The 18,734-nt window shown below is 44.8% G+C and overlaps 1 protein-coding gene across 1 annotated transcript; it reads left to right on the plus strand.

Moving 5' to 3' along the window:
- Positions 1-6,387: 6,387 nt before the first annotated feature.
- LOC135509768 (succinate receptor 1-like) lies at positions 6,388-13,898 on the plus strand. The gene is made up of 6 exons (XM_064930668.1): positions 6,388-6,462; positions 7,100-7,266; positions 7,758-7,843; positions 8,099-8,116; positions 12,858-13,224; positions 13,421-13,898. Exons 1-6 carry the CDS (start codon positions 6,388-6,390, stop codon positions 13,896-13,898), a joined length of 1,191 nt encoding a protein of 396 aa, XP_064786740.1.
- Positions 13,899-18,734: the final 4,836 nt, after the last annotated feature.

The following is an 18,734-nucleotide window of genomic DNA, read 5'->3' on the forward strand; positions in this document are numbered from 1 at the left end:
GTGATGCTTTGTCCTGTCAAGGCCTGTTGTACTGTAGGCACTCATTTCAGATGTCAGGAGAGGAGAGGGGAGGGGAGAGGGAGGGGAGGGGAGAGGAGAGGAGAGGAGAGGAGAGGAGAGGAGAGGAGAGGAGAGGAGAGGAGAGGAGAGGAGAGGAGAGGAGAGGAGAGGAGAGGGTGGCAGCTGGTGCCTGTTTGTCGACTGAAGGAAAGATAAACATTCTTCTCTCCTCCCCAAATCCTTAACTGTGTGTGTTCCTGGAGAAGAGAGGGTCGAGAGAAGAGAGAGAATAAGAGAGGGGGGAGAGAAGAGAGAGAATAAGAGAGGGGGGAGAGAGAAGAGAGAGAATAAGAGAGGGGGGAGAGAGAAGAGAGAGAATAAGAGAGGGGGGAGAGAGAAGAGAGAGAATAAGAGAGGGGGGAGAGAGAAAAGAAAAGGAAATCAGTCCCTTTTTAATGTGCCTTTGTTTACCTACTCGTTAAGAGCAAACAAACGCTTAGCTTGTTCTCAGCTACTGGGGCTTGTCATCTTCCTCCATCCCTCCCTGTCTCCATCTCTCCCAGTCTCCATCTCTCCCAGTCTCCCAGTCTCCATCTCTCCCTGTCTCCATCCCTCCCTGTCTCCATCCATCCTTTTCTCCATCCCTCCCAGTCTCCATCTCTCCCTGTCTCCATCTCTCCCTGTCTCCATCTCTCCCTGTCTCCATCTCTCCCAGTCTCCATCTCTCCCTGTCTCCATCTCTCCATCTCTCCCTGTCTCCATCCCTCCCTGTCTCCCTGTCTCCCTGTCTCCATCTCTCCCTGTCTCCCTGTCTCCCTGTCTCCATCTCTCCCTGTCTCCCTGTCTCCCTGTCTCCATCTCTCCCTGTCTCCATATCTCCCTGTCTCCATCTCTCCCTGTCTCCATCTCTCCCTGTCTCCCTGTCTCCATCTCTCCCTGTCTCCCTGTCTCCATCCCTCCCTGTCTCCATATCTCCCTGTCTCCATCTCTCCCTGTCTCCCTGTCTCCATCCCTCCCTGTCTCCATATCTCCATCTCTCCATCTCTCCCTGTCTCCATCTCTCCCTGTCTCCCTGTCTCCATCTCTCCCTGTCTCCATCTCTCCCTGTCTCCATCTCTCCCTGTCTCCCTGTCTCCATCCCTCCCTGTCTCCATATCTCCCTGTCTCCATCTCTCCCTGTCTCCATCTCCATCTCTCCCTGTCTCCATCTCTCCCTGTCTCCCTGTCTCCCTGTCTCCCTGTCTCCATATCTCCCTGTCTCCATCTCTCCCTGTCTCCATCTCTCCCTGTCTCCATCTCTCCCTGTCTCCCTGTCTCCCTGTCTCCCTGTCTCCATCTCTCCCTGTCTCCCTGTCTCCATCTCTCCCTGTCTCCATCTCTCCCTGTCTCCATCTCTCCCTGTCTCCATCTCTCCCTGTCTCCATCTCTCTCCCCTGTCTCCATCCTGTCTCCCTGTCTCCATCCTGTCTCCATCTCTCCCCTGTCTCCATCTCTCCATCCTGTCTCCATCTCTCCCTGTCTCCATCTCTCCCTGTCTCCCTGTCTCCATCCCTCCCTGTCTCCATATCTCCCTGTCTCCCTGTCTCCCTGTCTCCATATCTCCCTGTCTCCATCTCTCCCTGTCTCCATCTCTCCCTGTCTCCATCTCTCCCTGTCTCCATCTCTCCCTGTCTCCATCTCTCCCTGTCTCCATCTCTCCCTGTCTCCCTGTCTCCATCCCTCCCTGTCTCCATCTCTCCCTGTCTCCATCTCTCCCTGTCTCCCTGTCTCCCTGTCTCCCTGTCTCCATATCTCCCTGTCTCCATCTCTCCCTGTCTCCATCTCTCCCTGTCTCCATCTCTCCCTGTCTCCCTGTCTCCCTGTCTCCCTGTCTCCATCTCTCCCTGTCTCCCTGTCTCCATGTCTCCCTGTCTCCATCTCTCCCTGTCTCCATCTCTCCCTGTCTCCCTGTCTCCATCTCTCCCTGTCTCCATCTCTCCCTGTCTCCATCTCTCCATCTCTCCCTGTCTCCATCTCTCCATCTCTCCCTGTCTCCATCTCTCCCTGTCTCCATCTCTCCCTGTCTCCATCTCTCCCTGTCTCCATCTCCCTGTCTCCATCTCTCCCTGTCTCCATCTCTCCATCCTCCATCTCCCTGTCTCCATCTCTCCCTGTCTCCATCTCTCCATCCTGTCTCCATCTCCCTGTCTCCATCTCTCCCAGTCTCCATCTCTCCCTGTCTCCATCTCTCCCAGTCTCCATCTCTCCCTGTCTCCATCTCTCCCAGTCTCCATCTCTCCCTGTCTCCATCTCTCCCTGTCTCCATCTCTCCCTGTCTCCCTGTCTCCATCTCTCCCTGTCTCCATCTCTCCCTGTCTCCCTGTCTCCATCTCTCCCTGTCTCCATCTCTCCCTGTCTCCCTGTCTCCATCTCTCCCAGTCTCCATCTCTCCCTGTCTCCATCTCTCCCTGTCTCCATCTCTCCCTGTCTCCCTGTCTCCATCTCTCCCAGTCTCCATCTCTCCCTGTCTCCATCTCTCCCAGTCTCCATCTCTCCCAGTCTCCATCTCTCCCTGTCTCCATCTCTCCCTGTCTCCATCTCTCCATCTCTCCCTGTCTCCATCTCTCCCTGTCTCCATCCCTCCCTCCCTTCCTCCCTCCTTCCATCCGAAACACATCAGTTATCATTTAGCCTTTCATCATGTCTGATTAGATTTGTTTAGTTCTATGTCCGTGATAAAAAGTAAAGATAAACATTATTTAATTGTTTTTTTGTTGTTGTTGTTGTTGTTGTTGCACAAAGCACTTCTAAATGACTCTATCCCAGATGTGTTTCTGCTGCGTAACAATAACACTAAATGGAGTTGGATAATGAACCAGATCCACCCAGACATAAACATGTCAGTCTCAATGTATTATTACCATCAGCGGCTGGTGGCAGGGAGCTAGCCTGAGTCCTAGATGTGTTTGTGTTGTCTTGACAACTGCGGTGAAAATGACAACAATGGAGTTTTCAAGACACCACTAACAGACCTGGGGACTCGGGCTAACCGGGGACCATGTGAAATTATTTTATTTATTATTATTTATCTTATCAATATATGAAACAATGGTTGTACTGTAGATGTTTTAAGAGATATATAAAAAATAAAATAAAAATTGACATAAAATGGCTCCAACTTTTAATTTCATGTTTATTATTTATGTTTGGACTGTTTGAAGAGAAGACATGTCAATTAATGGTGAAATGTTTTCGTTTTTTAGTTTTTATTATTGAAGTAAGAATGTTTTCAAATCTACCTGTTTTTATGCATATGGGAGTCATTTAATTTGACTTTTCTCTTTAAGATAGCTGGCTATGCCTCCGCCTCAGGCTGAGCAATCTTCCATTGTATGTTTGGTAGAATAGAAAATAAACGCAAATGTGTTTACAATATCAGGTGACGTGTAAACCCCAGTAGCCAACATTTGACTGTTCAAATGTGCCTTTCTATGCTGTGGGCTCTATGAAACTAATACATGGTACTTCAAGTAGCACCACTCTCTATGTTCCCTCTGTTTCAAAAATATTATTTTCATAATTTTGTTGTTCCTCTCATAATCTCCCTTTTACTTTTTATTTACAATTTCTCCTTCATCTTTTTAGTTGCATGATTCTTATTTTGTATTTTCCCGCTACAACAAAAATAACTATGGCAGTTTACAAATACTTGGATATTGATGAAGAATAACTTTTTTGTTGTTTTTTTGTCTTTTTTTATGGTTGTATTTTGATGCCCTGTAACGCTAAATATTTGTCACTGTGTTGGACTGTATGGCCTTGTTAAGAGAATAAAATACCACATTCAAATTATTTTTTTTAAATGTGTTTCTAAAAAGGTTGTCTATAATGCTTCATAACTTGTATGTATTCAAGATATTGTAAATCAAATCAAATGTATTTATAAAGCCCTTCTTACATCAGCTGATATCTCAAAGTGCTGTACAGAAACCCAGCCTAAAACCCACAAAACAGCAAGCAATGCAGGTGTAGAAGCACAGTGGCTAGGAAAAACTCCCTAGAAAGGCCAGAACCTAGGAAGAAACCTAGAGAGGAACCAGGCTTTGAGGGGTGGCCAGTCCTCTTCTGGCTGTGCCGGGTGGAGATTATACATATAAATTGTCTTAAAACGTAACTTGCTGAAACCTTTGATTGTTTCAAACACCATGTTGAAAGTGTTGTGGTTACAAGATGGATTCTGTGGTTATTGTTCACACGACAGATGGCCTGAGTACAGTACAGATACACTTATTCAATATTTGTTCATGATCTCTCACACACACAAACTACTGTACATACTGCCTAATACCAACATAATGTGTGTGTGGTGGGTAGTCAGGCATTACCATCCAACAGCATTATGGGACAGAACCAGCCTCGCGTCAGAACCGATGCCGCTAAGCACACCTTGACATGGGCAACAATCAACATCAAGTAAGTTGTTACCACCTTTAAAGTATCCAGACGAGAGGTTACTATAAGCGGCACTGAGGCTTTTCATTACCTTTTGAAATGTGTTTCTATTCTTCCCTATAGTGTCTACAGTGAGGGTCGTAATTATTAGCACGAAAAATATTAAAGATTTGAATTCAACTGTTGGAATAATGCAAGGAGGTGTTTAGCCATACTGTGAACATACTGTAGGATGACATACATTAGTCTGGTTAAATGACTTCAATCAAGAGTTCTGTGGGAGTGTTTTGACTGAATGGGGAACGCTTGATTAACCGTGGCTATAATGTACTGTAAAGCAGCATCATGATCCGTGTGTCCTGTTTCATTAGATGAAGAGGTTCTCACCTTACTCCTAGTGCCGTACTGGTCCTTCACCACATCAACAGTGCTCTACAACAACTTTAAAATATGTGTTTTCAGCCATACAACTACAGAAAAAAAATTAAACGGCTTACATGAGAAGTGATTGAATTGTATTTAGTGAGGATTCAATCCAAGACGTTAGAGAGCGAGGTACTATAGAGCAACAATACGCATTTTAAAAGGCCTTTTCTTCGATGTTTGTGGCGATCGCATTCATGGTAAATGTTGAGCATGTCAGCTCAAGCGTAAAGTAAGTAGCCTGCCTAAGCGTAAAGTAAGTAGCCTGCCTAAGCGTAAAGTAAGTAGCCTGTCTAAGCGTAAAGTAAGTAGCCTGTCTAAGCGTAAAGTAAGTAGCCTGCCTAAGCGTAAAGTAAGTAGCCTGTCTAAGCGTAAAGTAAGTAGCCTGTCTAAGCGTAAAGTAAGTAGCCTGTCTAAGCGTAAAGTAAGTAGCCTGCCTAAGCGTAAAGTAAGTAGCCTGCCTAAGCGTAAAGTAAGTAGCCTGTCTAAGCGTAAAGTAAGTAGCCTGTCTAAGCGTAAAGTAAGTAGCCTGTCTAAGCGTAAAGTAAGTAGCCTGTCTAAGCGTAAAGTAAGTAGCCTGTCTAAGCGTAAAGTAAGTAGCCTGCCTAAGCGTAAAGTAAGTAGCCTGTCTAAGCGTAAAGTAAGTAGCCTGTCTAAGCGTAAAGTAAGTAGCCTGTCTAAGCGTAAAGTAAGTAGCCTGTCTAAGCTTAAAGTAAGTAGCCTGCCTAAGCGTAAAGTAAGTAGCCTGCCTAAGCGTAAAGTAAGTAGCCTGTCTAAGCGTAAAGTAAGTAGCCTGTCTAAGCGTAAAGTAAGTAGCCTGCCTAAGTGTAAAGTAAGTAGCCTGTCTAAGCGTAAAGTAAGTAGCCTGTCTAAGCGTAAAGTAAGTAGCCTGTCTAAGCGTAAAGTAAGTAGCCTGCCTAAGTGTAAAGTAAGTAGCCTGTCTAAGCGTAAAGTAAGCAGCCTGCCAAAGTGTAAAGTAAATGCTGCGCTGCACTATGAAGCACCTTGGACTGAATCCAGACCTTATATACAGTGGGGAGTACAAGTATTTGATACACTGCGGATTTTGCAGGTTTTCCTACTTACAAAGCATGGAGAGGTCTGTAATCTTTATCATAGGTACACTTCAACTGTGAGAGACAGAATCTAAAACAAAAATTCAGAAAATCGCATTGTATGATTTTTAAGTAATTAATTTGCATTTTATTGCATGACATAAGTATTTGATCACCTACCAACCAGTAAGAATTCCGGCTCTCACAGACCTGTTAGTTTTCCTTTAAGAAGCACTCCTGTTCTCCACTCATTACCTGTTTGAACTCGTTACCTGTATAAAAGACACCTGTCCACACACTCAATCAAACAGACTCCAACCTCTCCACAATGGCCAAGACCAGAGATCTGTGTAAGGACATCAGGGATAAAATTGTAGACCTGCACAAGGCTGGGGTGGGTTAGAGGACAATAGGGAAGCAGCTTGGTGAGAAGGCAACAACTGTTGGCGCAATTATTAGAAAATGGAAGAAGTTCAAGATGACGGTCAATCACCCTCGGTCTGGGGCTCCATGCAAGATCTTACCTCGTGGGGCATCAATGATCATGAGGAAAGTGAGGGATCGGCCCAGAACTACACGGCAGGACCTGGTCAATGACCTGAAGAGAGCTGGGACCACATTCTCAAAGAAAACCATTAGTAACGCACTATGCCGTCATGGATTAAAATCCTGCAGCGGACGCAAGGTCCCCCTGCTCAAGCCAGCACATGTCCAGGCCCGTCTGAAGTTTGCCAATGACCATCTGTATGATCCAGAGGAGGAATGGGAGAAGGTCATGTGGTCTGATGAGACCAAAATAGAGCTTTTTGGTCTAAACTCCACTCGCCGTGTTTGGAGGAGGAAGAAGGATGAGTACAACCCCAAGAACACCATCCCAACCGTGAAGCATGGAGGTGGAAACATCATTCTTTGGGAATACTTTTCTGCACAGGTCTGTGAGAGCCGGAATTCTTACTGGTTGGTAGGTGATCAAATACTTATGTCATGCATAAAATGCAAATTAATTACTTAAAAATCATACAATGTGATTTTCTGGATTTTTTTTAGATTCCCTCTCTCACAGTTGAAGTATACCTATGATAACAATTACAGACCTCTACATGATTTGTAAGTAGGAAAACCTGCAAAATTGGCAGTGTATCAAATACTTGTTCTCCCCACTGTAAGTCTTTAACACTGTCTTCTTCCAGCCCCCAGAGCGGGCCTTCTGTGACCTGTCCTCTCCGGGGCAGGAGGGCATCAGGGTGGTCCAGCTCTACCTGATGCCGGCCTTCTTCCTGGGGGTGTTGATACTGGGTCTGCCCCTCAACCTGCTCTCTCTCTGGATCTTCTTCCAACGCCTGAAACGCTGGTCCAGGTAGCTTAGTGGTTAGAGGGGTGGGCTGAAACACTGATCCAAGTAGCCTAGAGGGGAGACTGAAACACTGGTCCAGCTAGCCTAGAGGGGAGACTGAAACACTGGTCCAGCTAGCCTAGAGGGGAGACTGAAACACTGGTCCAGCTAGCCTAGAGGGGAGACTGAAACACTGGTCCAGGTAGCTTAGTGGTTAGAGTGGTGGGCTGAAACACTGGTCCATTTAGCTTAGAGGTTAGAGTGGTGGGCTGAAACACTGGTCCATTTAGCTTAGAGGTTAGAGTGGTGGGCTGAAACACTGGTCCATTTAGTCTTGAGGTTGGGATCTGAGGGATTTGACTACTAGAAGGTTGTTAGTGCCAAATCCTAGCAATAAAGCATCTCCTGCTGTTGTGCCCTTGGTCAAGGAGCAAGGCACTTAACCCTTAAACTGCTCACTGCGTGCTCTACTGTGTGTGTGTGTGTGTGTGTGTGTGTGTGTTCTTCTTCTTCAGGAGTAGTGTCCTGCTCTTCAACCTGGCCATGGCTGACACCTTTTGGCTGCTGGCTCTACCCTTCCTCATTCACTACCACTTAAACGGTTTGGATTTCATATCATTTATTTGACTATTTAAAAAACAACAACAATTCAACCGCATAGATGGTGCCAGTCTGTTTGTGCTAGCATACCAAGTTGCCAACACATTTTTTGGCTTATCAACGGCAGCAGTAGAGTTGACACAAAAACATCACAAAACAGATCTGGAACTAGTCTAGCGTGTAGATACACTTGCACTGCATTTAACATCTTTGAGGATCAACGATCAAGTTTAACAACCATTGTGGTCCTCTTCAGGTCTCCACTGGGGTCTGGGTAAGTAAAGTAAATCCAATTTCCAATATTGTCTGTTGTTTTCATGTCCTGTATAGCGGTTGCATGATGACGCAAGGCACATTTGTATAACTGAGTGACTATCAGAGAGTGACATATGACAAGAGGCAAACTGCTGATGTACAACCAAGTTTTGAAACTGCACCTTGGTGTATTATATTATTCTAACTCTCAACAGTAAGGAATCTATTCAATCAGATCCGCTGTAGCCAACATCCACATAGCCTTAGTTTTGGGATCGCTATTCAGTATCGGAGGTGGAACTGCGCTAGAGTTGTCAAATCCACTAGTGGCTCCTGGAATTATACACCTGAAGCGGACATTGCCATTGGTTGCCATTGGCTGCACGGAGTCACACCCCCTTGTTTTCAAGTTGGAACACTAGAATGTGAGGTTTAAACCTCATTTATTAGTATTATAGAAATCCTCATTATTTTGTTTCTTTATTGGGGGGGGATTGTTTTAAGATGGTTCTACTAAGATAATGTGGAATTGTTTTAAGATGGTTCCATTAAGATAACATATGGAATTGTTTTAAGGTGGTTCTACTAAGATAATATGTGGAATTGTTTTAAGATGGTTCCATTAAGATAACATATGGAATTGTTTTAAGGTGGTTCTACTAAGATAATATGTGGAATTGTTTTAAGATGGTCATACCGTTGCTCATTTATCTATTTGATTTTGAAGTTTAGGCCCACTTTAGGTATTTAAAAAAAACTATTTTAAATGATTTGATCAATTATTGAATTTGGCCTTCACTACTATAGCCAATAGATACACATTCATAAATGGCAACAAAAAAAATAAACACACAAAAAAAATGTATCATAACGAATAAGGTTTTGAAGTGTCTATCCAATATCTAGGAGATAAGAAAACTCAAGATAAATATGTTTCCAGAAAAACTCAAATGTAACACCTCTTTTATCACCTTCATACTTCCGTTCATTTGTATGGGAGTGTCCCATGACACTTGTGAGGGTTGTAAAGCAAAACAGAGAACACCATCGTGTTCGTGAGTCTCATCTTTCCATAGATCATAGATTATAGATCATAGATTATAGATCATAGATTATAGATCATAGATTATAGATTATAGATCATAGATTATAGATCATAGATTATAGATCATAGATTATAGATCATAGATTATAGATTATAGATCATAGATTATAGATCATAGATTATAGATCATAGATTATAGATCATAGATCATAGATTATAGATCATAGATTATAGATCATAGATTATAGATCATAGATCATAGATCATAGATTATAGATCATAGATTATAGATCATAGATTATAGATCATAGATCATAGATCATAGATCATAGATTATAGATCATAGATTATAGATCATAGATTATAGATCATAGATCATAGATCATAGATTATAGATCATAGATTATAGATCATAGATTATAGATTATAGATTATAGATTATAGATCATAGATCATAGATCATAGATCATAGATCATAGATTATAGATTATAGATCATAGATTATAGATCATAGATTATAGATCATAGATTATAGATCATAGATCATAGATCATAGATTATAGATCATAGATTATAGATCATAGATTATAGATCATAGATCATAGATCATAGATCATAGATCATAGATTATAGATTATAGATCATAGATCATAGATCATAGATCATAGATCATAGATTATAGATCATAGATCATAGATCATAGATCATAGATTATAGATTATAGATCATAGATTATAGATTATAGATCATAGATCATAGATTATAGATCATAGATCATAGATTATAGATCATAGATTATAGATTCATATGTAACCCGTTTCAGGAAACTACGCGAGTCACTACTTCACACAAGAGCCATTTGAAAGTAATTTTTTTTATCAAAATGCGTTTTTGGGTAGAAATGCCTTCTGGGACATGTGAAATTTCATGTGCCTTAATAACAGACATGTATGCCATCTGTAAATACGAATAAAAATTGTTCAAATTACGAGCCCAGTTGGTTAAGCCACTAAAACAATACAACCACCTTCCTGCTAGCCATGATTGGCTGAGATAATAAGTGGGCTGGACATGCCAAGAGATGAGTTCGGATTGGTCTGCCATATAGCACGCTTCTGTCTATTTTAGCTGGTTAGATTGTGTAGGTAATCCTGTCTAACGCAGCTTTTTTTAAACAGGGGGAGTTGGCTCAGGTCTGGCTCCTGACTCTGCCACACTCTCCCTGTGCCACCCCCCCAAAAAATGTTGGGGCTGCCTCTCGGGCTTCCAGCCGCTCTGCCGTGCTAGCTCCTCATAATGCCGCCTCTCTGCTTTCGCTGCCTCCAGCTCGGCTTTGGGGCGGCAATATTCCCCTGGCTCTGCCCAGGGTCCTTTCCCGTCAAGGATCTCCTCCCAAGTCCATTCCTCCAAATAGTTGAGCCTCCCACTGCTGCTGCTGCTGCTGCTCCTCCTGCTGCCTCTGCTGCTGCTGCCTCTGTTTACCATGCCACTTGGTCCTTGGTTGGTGGGTGACTCTGTAACGGTTTTCTTCTGGTGAAAGAGAGGCGGACCAAAATGCAGCGTGGTTAGTTTTGTACATCTTTAATAAAGATGAAAATAAATACAAAATCAATACAAAATCCCCCTTTACCAAACCTAACAACACCCGTGCCCTAGCCCATACTACTCCGGCAAAGGCACAGTCCCAAAAGACATGGCGCACAGTCTTCTCCCTGCCACAAGAGGATCTTGGACAGGTGGGGGATTGCAACAAACTATACCGGTACATGATGGAACGTACCGGCAAGCACTTATGGAGGTTCAACCAATTCAGGTCCTTGAGCCTGTTGTCCAGACCCCGCGCCTGCACTCCCTCCCAGACCACTTCCGAGATGCCCACTACAGGCGCCGGACTCCCTGCCTTTCTGACCTCCTCGTACAGGTGCCTGTGATCTAAACCTACTCGGGCAACTTCAACCTCAGGGTGCGCACGCAGCCACTTGGCCGCATGACCAAAGTGCCACGGCAGCTGTTCCGCCCGAGGACCCGTGTTAGACCACACCATTACGCTTCTCGCCTGTTACGAGAAGAACACCCGCAGGAGGTAACCGGACGGGTGTATGACTGGATGAGCAAGCTCCGTTTACAAGAAAGAAACAAACATTGTGTCCAGCTTGAGGGGAAATGTGGTACCCCTCTACCTCCCTCCCCGATGGGACAGATCATGCGTGCCCTGGCGACCCACTCGCACCTGCCACTCCACATAAACTGAAACACAAGCCTCACTAGAGGCCTCCTCAGACAAGCCGGCAATGGGTAGATGTATGCCAAATACAAAAGAGATGGCAATACATCCACCTTTAGGACCAGGACTTTGCCCAGAAAAGACAAATGGAGTTAGCCACCATGTCCCTTTGGGTCCTCCCTGAGGAGGGCCTGGAAGCCTCTCCTCCCATTCCAAATCTAGATGTAAATGTTGACAGTTACAACCCTAAAGTTGTTCTTCGCCAGGCTTGTTATTTCATAGTGGCACATCGGCCTCTCACCTCCCACTGCTCTTGCCCTTCTCAGGATATCATCGTGTTTTTCTTCTGTATATAGCGCCACGTCGTATGCTCCCTCCAACGAGTTGCCTTGGAAACAAAACACGTCCTTCACTGTCAGCTTTAGAATCCCCATCAATATTATCCTTCCAAAAGTTTCCCGTCCTAAAGGCTCCAACTCCTTTTCCTTCCAAGCAAACCGAATCATGTTGGCCAGCCCAATCCCAGGGACCGACCGTGTTGATGTATTTTGCACCATCTCCGCAAGGAGAATGGCGCTTGTTCTCTTCTCTTCCAAAACAAGGAAAAAAGAAAAACCAAAGTGACCGAGCCTATTCTGGTGACAACAAACACAGAGACAGGAAACAATCACCCACGAAATACCCAAAGAATATGGCTGCCTAAATATGGTTCCCAATCAGAGACAACGATAAACACCTGCCTCTGATTGAGAACCACTCGAGGCAACCATAGACTTACCTAGAATACTATACTAAACACAATCCCATACCTACAAACAACCCCAGACAAAACAAACCACATAAATCCCCATGTCACACCCTGGCCTAACCAAAATAATACCGAAAACACAGAATACTAAGGCCAGGGCGTGACAACAGTCAACTTAGTGTATGTAAACTTCTGACCCTCCTGGAATTGTGATACAGTGAATTATAAGTGAAATAATCTGTAAACAATTGTTGGAAAAATGACTTGTGTCATGCTCAAAGTAGATGTCCTTACCGACTTGCCAAAACTATAGTTTGTTAACAAGAAATTTGTGGAGTGGTTGAAAAATGAGTTTTAATGACTCCAACCTAAGTGTATGTAAACTTCCAACTTCAACTGTAGATTGACAGGTGAATTAAGCTTAAGGATTTGTTTGTTTGTTTTTTTGCATATTTATTTTTATATAGCCTACACTTTCTTGCTCTGAACTTCTGTCACGAGTGGGGCGGGTGTAGGTTCTTGACAATGATCACCTATTTGACAGCTCCAAGCAGTTCCACCACTTCTAACACTGCCAAAACATCTGCTATGTGGGTGTCTGTTATCACTGGTTAACACTCGATCTGATGGAATCTTAGCCTATATTGAGACCTGACTGAGTTCCACATTTAAAAAAAAAATCAAAATCAAATCTCAAAAGGATCACCTAGTTCCATACCTACGGACTGTTTGTCTAATTTTAGGTGTGTCGCTCTGCAAGACCCTTCGGTTGCTCTACCACAACTACTTCTACCTCAGCATCTTCTTCGTTTCCTGCGTTAGCGTGGACCGCTATCTCGCCATCGTCCACCCTCTGCGCTCTGTGGTGTTACTCGGCCGCCGGCAGACCTGCTTCCTCTGTGCCATTATCTGGGCGATTTCCATGGTGATAAGTGTCCCTGTAGCTCACATGACTTTGCTGCAACATTGCCCCGGAGACAATAATCGTACCGTGTGTACCCTGTATATGTTATTGGACGACACTGAGGAGAGCTTACCCTACTCAATCTGCTGTACCACCATCGGCTTCCTCTTACCTCTAAACTCCATCTGTTACTGTTGCCTCCGCAGGTAGTTACCCGTTACATTATTGGTTGATTGGTTGATTTACTGATTAATTGATCCTGATTTATTAAATTATTGGAAACACAGCCTATAATATAGAGTGTTTGATTTGGCTCTATTTCTTTCTTTTAATATATGAATATATTATATATACTATTCTGTCAAACAACACCTCTCCAACATGATTTTAATTGGTCCACAGCATCAGGGAGCTCCGCCTCCGCAGCCGCCGGCCAACGGTACACCTCCACCGGAACAAGAGGGGACGTCTCCGTCTGACCCGCGTGTTGACTGCCGTGCTGACCCTCTTTGCCCTGTTCTACCTGCCCTACCACCTGAGCAGGAACGCGGCCATCGTGATGCATGCCATGTACCTGGGCAGGCCGGCGGTCTGGCAGCCCTTAGATCTGGTATTCTGCCTGGAGATCTGTCTATGTAGCCTGAATACCTGTGTCAACCCGCTGTTTACTTGCTTCGTGGGACGGCAGTTTAGAAAGGGCTTCCAGGATACCTTTGGGTTCGCTGGGCTGCAGCTTTGGAAGAGTCAACGACAGCAATCAGCGGTGAATCATGTGACGTCAGTAACAGGGTTGTTTGAGAGAAAGAGGAACCAGAGGACCATAGGGCACGAGAGAGAGGGGCATGGTGGCCAGGGTTTGGCTGCTGTCACTCCACTGTGAATGAATGCTGAACGATCGGACCATGGTAAATGACCATCTCAATTATTTTAAAAATCCATCGTATCCCCATCGCCTCCCTTGATTGGAAAAGACTTGGCGGGGGTGGGTGTGTGTCTTTATAGCAGCTGCACCACACAGATGATCAGATCTCAGACACAATGAGGAAGTTCTTCACATCTTAAGAATCACAGCAACGACCCTCTGTGGGTGGTTATCTGTGTGATACAGCAATGACCCTGTCTGTGGGTGGTCATCTGTGTGATACAGCAACGACCCTGTCTGTGGGTGGTTATCTGTGTGATACAGCAACAAGCCTGTCTGTGGGTGGTTATCTGTGTGATACAGCAACAAGCCTGTCTGTGGGTGGTTATCTGTGTGATACAGCAACGACCCTGTCTGTGGGTGGTTGTCTTACTTACTTTATTTTGTACTGAGAATGGAATTGGTATGCATGTCACTTTTAGGTCGTCCTGAGGCATGGTCCGAGGGCTCAGGTCCGAGGGCTCAGGTCCGAGGGCTCAGATCCGAGGGCTCAGGTCCTAGGGCTCAGGTCCGAGGGCTCAGGTCCTAGGGCTCAGGTCCTAGGGCTCAGGTCCGAGGGCTCAGGTCCTAGGGCTCAGGTCCGAGGGCTCAGGTCCGAGGGCTCAGGTCCGAGGGCTCAGGTCCGAGGGCTCAGGTCCTAGGGCTCAGGTCCTCAGGGAGGGGAGAACTCTATAGAAGAAAGCCCTGTACTCGATACCATCTACTGTATCTTGCCTATGCTGCTCTGTACCATCACTCATTCATATATCTCTATGTACATATTCTTTATCCCCTTACACTTGTGTATAAGACAGTAGTTTTGGAATTGTTAGTTAGATTACTTGTTGGTTATTACTGCATTGTTGGAACTAGAAGCACAAGCATTTCGCTACACTCGCATTAACATCTGCTAACCATGTGTATGTGACAAATAAAATTTGATTTGATTTGAACTGTGGAGATAGGATAAGCTACATAAGGACTTCCTAATGGCTACGTAAGGACTACATAACAGATTCCTAACAGATACATAACACCAAGAACACCACTGGTCTCCAAGGATAATAACTATGCTGTATGGGCCAAACCAACACACTTTACTCTTACTCACAGTTTTAATTGCAATGATTTGTGATATGACGTTGTTTTCTTGTACTATAGTGTAGTTACTAGTGTAGTTTCAACGTACTGATTGAAACTCTGTGTAAAATAATCTGTAAAACATAAGAGAATGATCACTTGTTGGTTATTACTGCATTGTCGGAACTGGAAGCACAAGCATTTTGCTACACTTGCATTAACATCTGCTAACCATGTGTATGTGACAAATAAAATGTGATTTGATGTGTTGTTGCCTGTGTGTAGGGGGTTTGAAATGGAGGCCATTTTTGCTTCTTGTGGTTGGTTCCTCTCACACCAAGGTTGTGGCTATCTCTTTCCTGGCCCTGGCAGTTGGCTTCAGTGGCTTTATTTTATAACCATTATTTAACCATTATTTAACCAGGCAAGTCAGTTAAGAACCAATTCTTATTTTCAATGACGGCCTGGGAACAGTGGGTTAACTGCCTGTTCAGGGGCAGAATGACAGATTTGTACCTTGTCAGCTCGGGGATTTGAACTTGCAACCTTTTGGTTGCTAGTCCAACACTCTAACCACTAGGCTACCCTGCCGCCCCTTTGGTATATCAGGTGAGTGCCAGAAAGTATTTTAAGATCTATGGTCTGGATTAAGATACACTATTACGTTTGTGAACATTCAGGGTCAGTTTTCCCAGTAGTCACAGATTAAGTTTAGTCCTGGACTATAAAAAAAGCACAGTGGATGATCTCCATTGAAATACCTTTTGTAGTCCAGGATTAGGTTTGCGTCTTTCAAAGGCAATGTTCTCCAATGGATCAGATTGTATGGTCTTATTCTACTGAAACAAATACATCAATGTCTGAGGGTGCTGCAGGTACAAGATATCCCCGATCTCAGCAGCATTACTGGGACTGGTCAGAGGTCGATAATCTATCATGTCACAGACTGAACCAATGGAGAAAAAGACAAATGACCTTGTGCTAATCAAATCTATAATTAAATACAGATCAATAATGGTAAGCACATCTTAGGAAGGAATGTTAAGTAGCCACTCCTTGTGCAGAGCAATGTACTTGTCACGTTCTGACCCTAGTTCTCGTGTTAATTGTTCGTTTTAGTTGGTCAGGACGTGAGTTGTGTGGGCATTCTATGTTTTGTGTGTTTGGGTTTCGTAGACCTCTTCCTCATCGTAGCCCTCTTCCTCCCCAACTCTAATTTTCCCCCTCCAGAATGATCTGATAGTGAGTGAGACGAAATCTACGATAAGGCACACGAGTCTTTGTGTCTCCCTGGGGACGCATTTTGGAGGCGCACATCACATCCTCTCTCTTGGTCTTCAGAGTGCAGGAAGTGGTTGACTGGGAAACCGTGTGATGCCTCCATCTGTCATTCCTGCCCGTTGAGATTTTGTATTTAATTTACCAGCTCATTCTGGTGGTCATTATTATTATGGTCTTAGACGTGAACTAACAGATCTGGGACCAGGTTAGGTGTTCATTATCCTGGTCTTAGACGTGAACTAACAGATCTGGGACCAGGTTAGGTGGTCAGTATCCTGGTCTTAGACGTGAACTATAAGATCTGGGACCAGGTTAGGTGTTCATTATCCTGGTCTTAGATGTGAACTAACAGATCTGGGACCAGGTTAGGTGTGTCCGAAAGAAAACATATTGAAGCCTTGAAATCAAAAACACAGAAATGAGTGTAAAGAAATTAAATAAATCTTTACTTTGATAAAAAACGATATGAATAGACAGAATAAACAACTGTATCTTCCCACAATTTTTTTTAATGGTATCTACCAATATTAAAAAGGTTGAAGGTGTTTGGAACAACACTGACAACGTGATGCCATTTTGAAATGTCACACTTTTATAAAAGCGTCACTGAAGCTCAGGAAGGAGGTCAGTACATACACTTAACCCCCTAACATCAAATGTCCCTATCTGCAACCTTTAGTGTAGTCTGCTCTCAATATCCTCCTTCAGTGACAAGCCCCTGGTAGTGACCTAAAATGCCCCCCCTCGGTGACATACATTTGAACCCCTCCACACCCACACCACACACACTCCAACATGTCACAGTAGGCCACCCTGAACTTTGCAGACTGCTGGTAGAGGTCGATCAAAAGACCAATGGGCACATGGAACACATATGCTGGGGTAAACTGTGGTGTTGCTGCAACCAAACTCCTCCTGAAGCAATTGTTGTTGATGCTGTTTTTCTTTTGTTGATGCTGTTTTTCTTTTGTTGTTTTCCTTAAGACACTTCTCTGCTTGGCCCACCTTGGACCCGTCAGTATCTAGAGTAGGATGTCCAATACCTCCATCAGTGTCATGCCCATCACGTCACCGACTGCGTCATTGCATCACTGCTGCTTAACATTTTACACAGCTCGTCAACTATACTGATGCAGGTACCTTTTGCGGTTGGACACATGGAGGAGAGAATCATTTTCGCAGTATCCTCAAAACCGTGTCTTTTTTACACAACTGCTGACAGCTACAGGGACATAAACACAAAAAAATGCTGCTTGGAGACAAGTGTCCACGATAGTGGGATTGCCAGGTTAGTTTTAGTAGTGAGCTTGTGCTAGATGTGGCTAGTTAGCGTTAGCTAGCTTGCTAACCTAGCCAATGAGGTGTGTGTGTGTGTGTGTGTGGTTGTGAAAGAAATAGTCATAAATTATGTTAGGTACTACCCCTGATAACTTTACCAAATAATCATGTTTGAAAGAGTGTGAGTGTGTATGCTAGAAAAATAGTCATAGAAATAGTAGATACTACTGTACCCCTGATAATTTGGTCAGATAACCGTGTGTGTGTCTGTGTGTGTCTATGTGTACAGTAGCTGACATAACCATGATAGCTATCTAATAACTATAGTTATGCTAGGTAATGGTTTGGCTTATCATGTTCATGTCTATGTAGAGGAAGACTGTAGGAGGAAGTGGAGAGGACTCAGGGACAGGTATCAGAGAGAGAGAAGGGCAGAGAAAGAGAAGAAGAGGCCTGGGTCAGCAGCTTCAGGCCAGCAGCCTTGGGCCAGCAGCCTTAGGCCAGCAGTTTCAGGCCAGCGGCCTTAGGCCAGCAGCCTCAGGCCAGCAGCCTCGGGCCAGCAGCCTTTGGCCAGCAGCTTCGGGCCAGCAGCCTTGGGCCAGCAGCTTCAGGCCAGCAGCTTCAGGCCAGCAGCCTTGGGCCAGCAGCTTCGGGCCAGCAGCCTTGGGCCAGCAGCTTCAGGCCAGCAGCCCTAGGCCAGCAGCTTCAGGCCAGCAGCTACAGGCCAGCAGCCTTGGGTCAGCAGCCTTGGGCCAGCAGCCTTGGGCCAGCAGCCTTGGGCCAGCAGCCTTGGGCCAGCAGCTTCAGGCCAGCAGCCTTGGGCCAGCAACCTTGGGAAAGCAGCCTTGGGTCAGCAGCCTTGGGCCAGCAGCTTCAGGCCAGCAGCTTTGGGCCAGCAGCCTTGTGCCAGCAGCCTTGGCGCTTCTGCCTCATTCTTTCTGTTCTGGATCCATTTATTGTTGCCTCGGGCAACGAGTGGCAAGTTTACAGCCAGACCCTCTACTATGCCATCCACAAGTGTTGTTGCCACCGGCGGACTGAGACACTCTACAACATCATCCACGAGTATGACCACTACCGGTGGAGTGAGACCCTCTACAACATCATCCATGAGTATGACCACTACCGGTGGAGTGAGACCCTCTACAACATCATCCATGAGTATGACCACTACCG

The sequence above is a fragment of the Oncorhynchus masou genome, chromosome 22 (assembly GCF_036934945.1).
Source record: "Oncorhynchus masou masou isolate Uvic2021 chromosome 22, UVic_Omas_1.1, whole genome shotgun sequence".
Lineage (NCBI taxonomy): Eukaryota > Metazoa > Chordata > Actinopteri > Salmoniformes > Salmonidae > Oncorhynchus > Oncorhynchus masou.

Coding starts and splice junctions, on each gene's coding strand:
- LOC135509768 (XM_064930668.1), top strand. CDS start 6,388: ATGACGGTCAATCACCCTCGGTCTGGGGCTCCATGCAAGATCTTACCT. Junction 7,267..7,757: donor CGCCTGAAACGCTGGTCCAG/GTAGCTTAGTGG, acceptor CTTCTTCTTCAG/GAGTAGTGTCCTGCTCTTCA. Junction 13,225..13,420: donor TGTTACTGTTGCCTCCGCAG/GTAGTTACCCGT, acceptor ATTGGTCCACAG/CATCAGGGAGCTCCGCCTCC.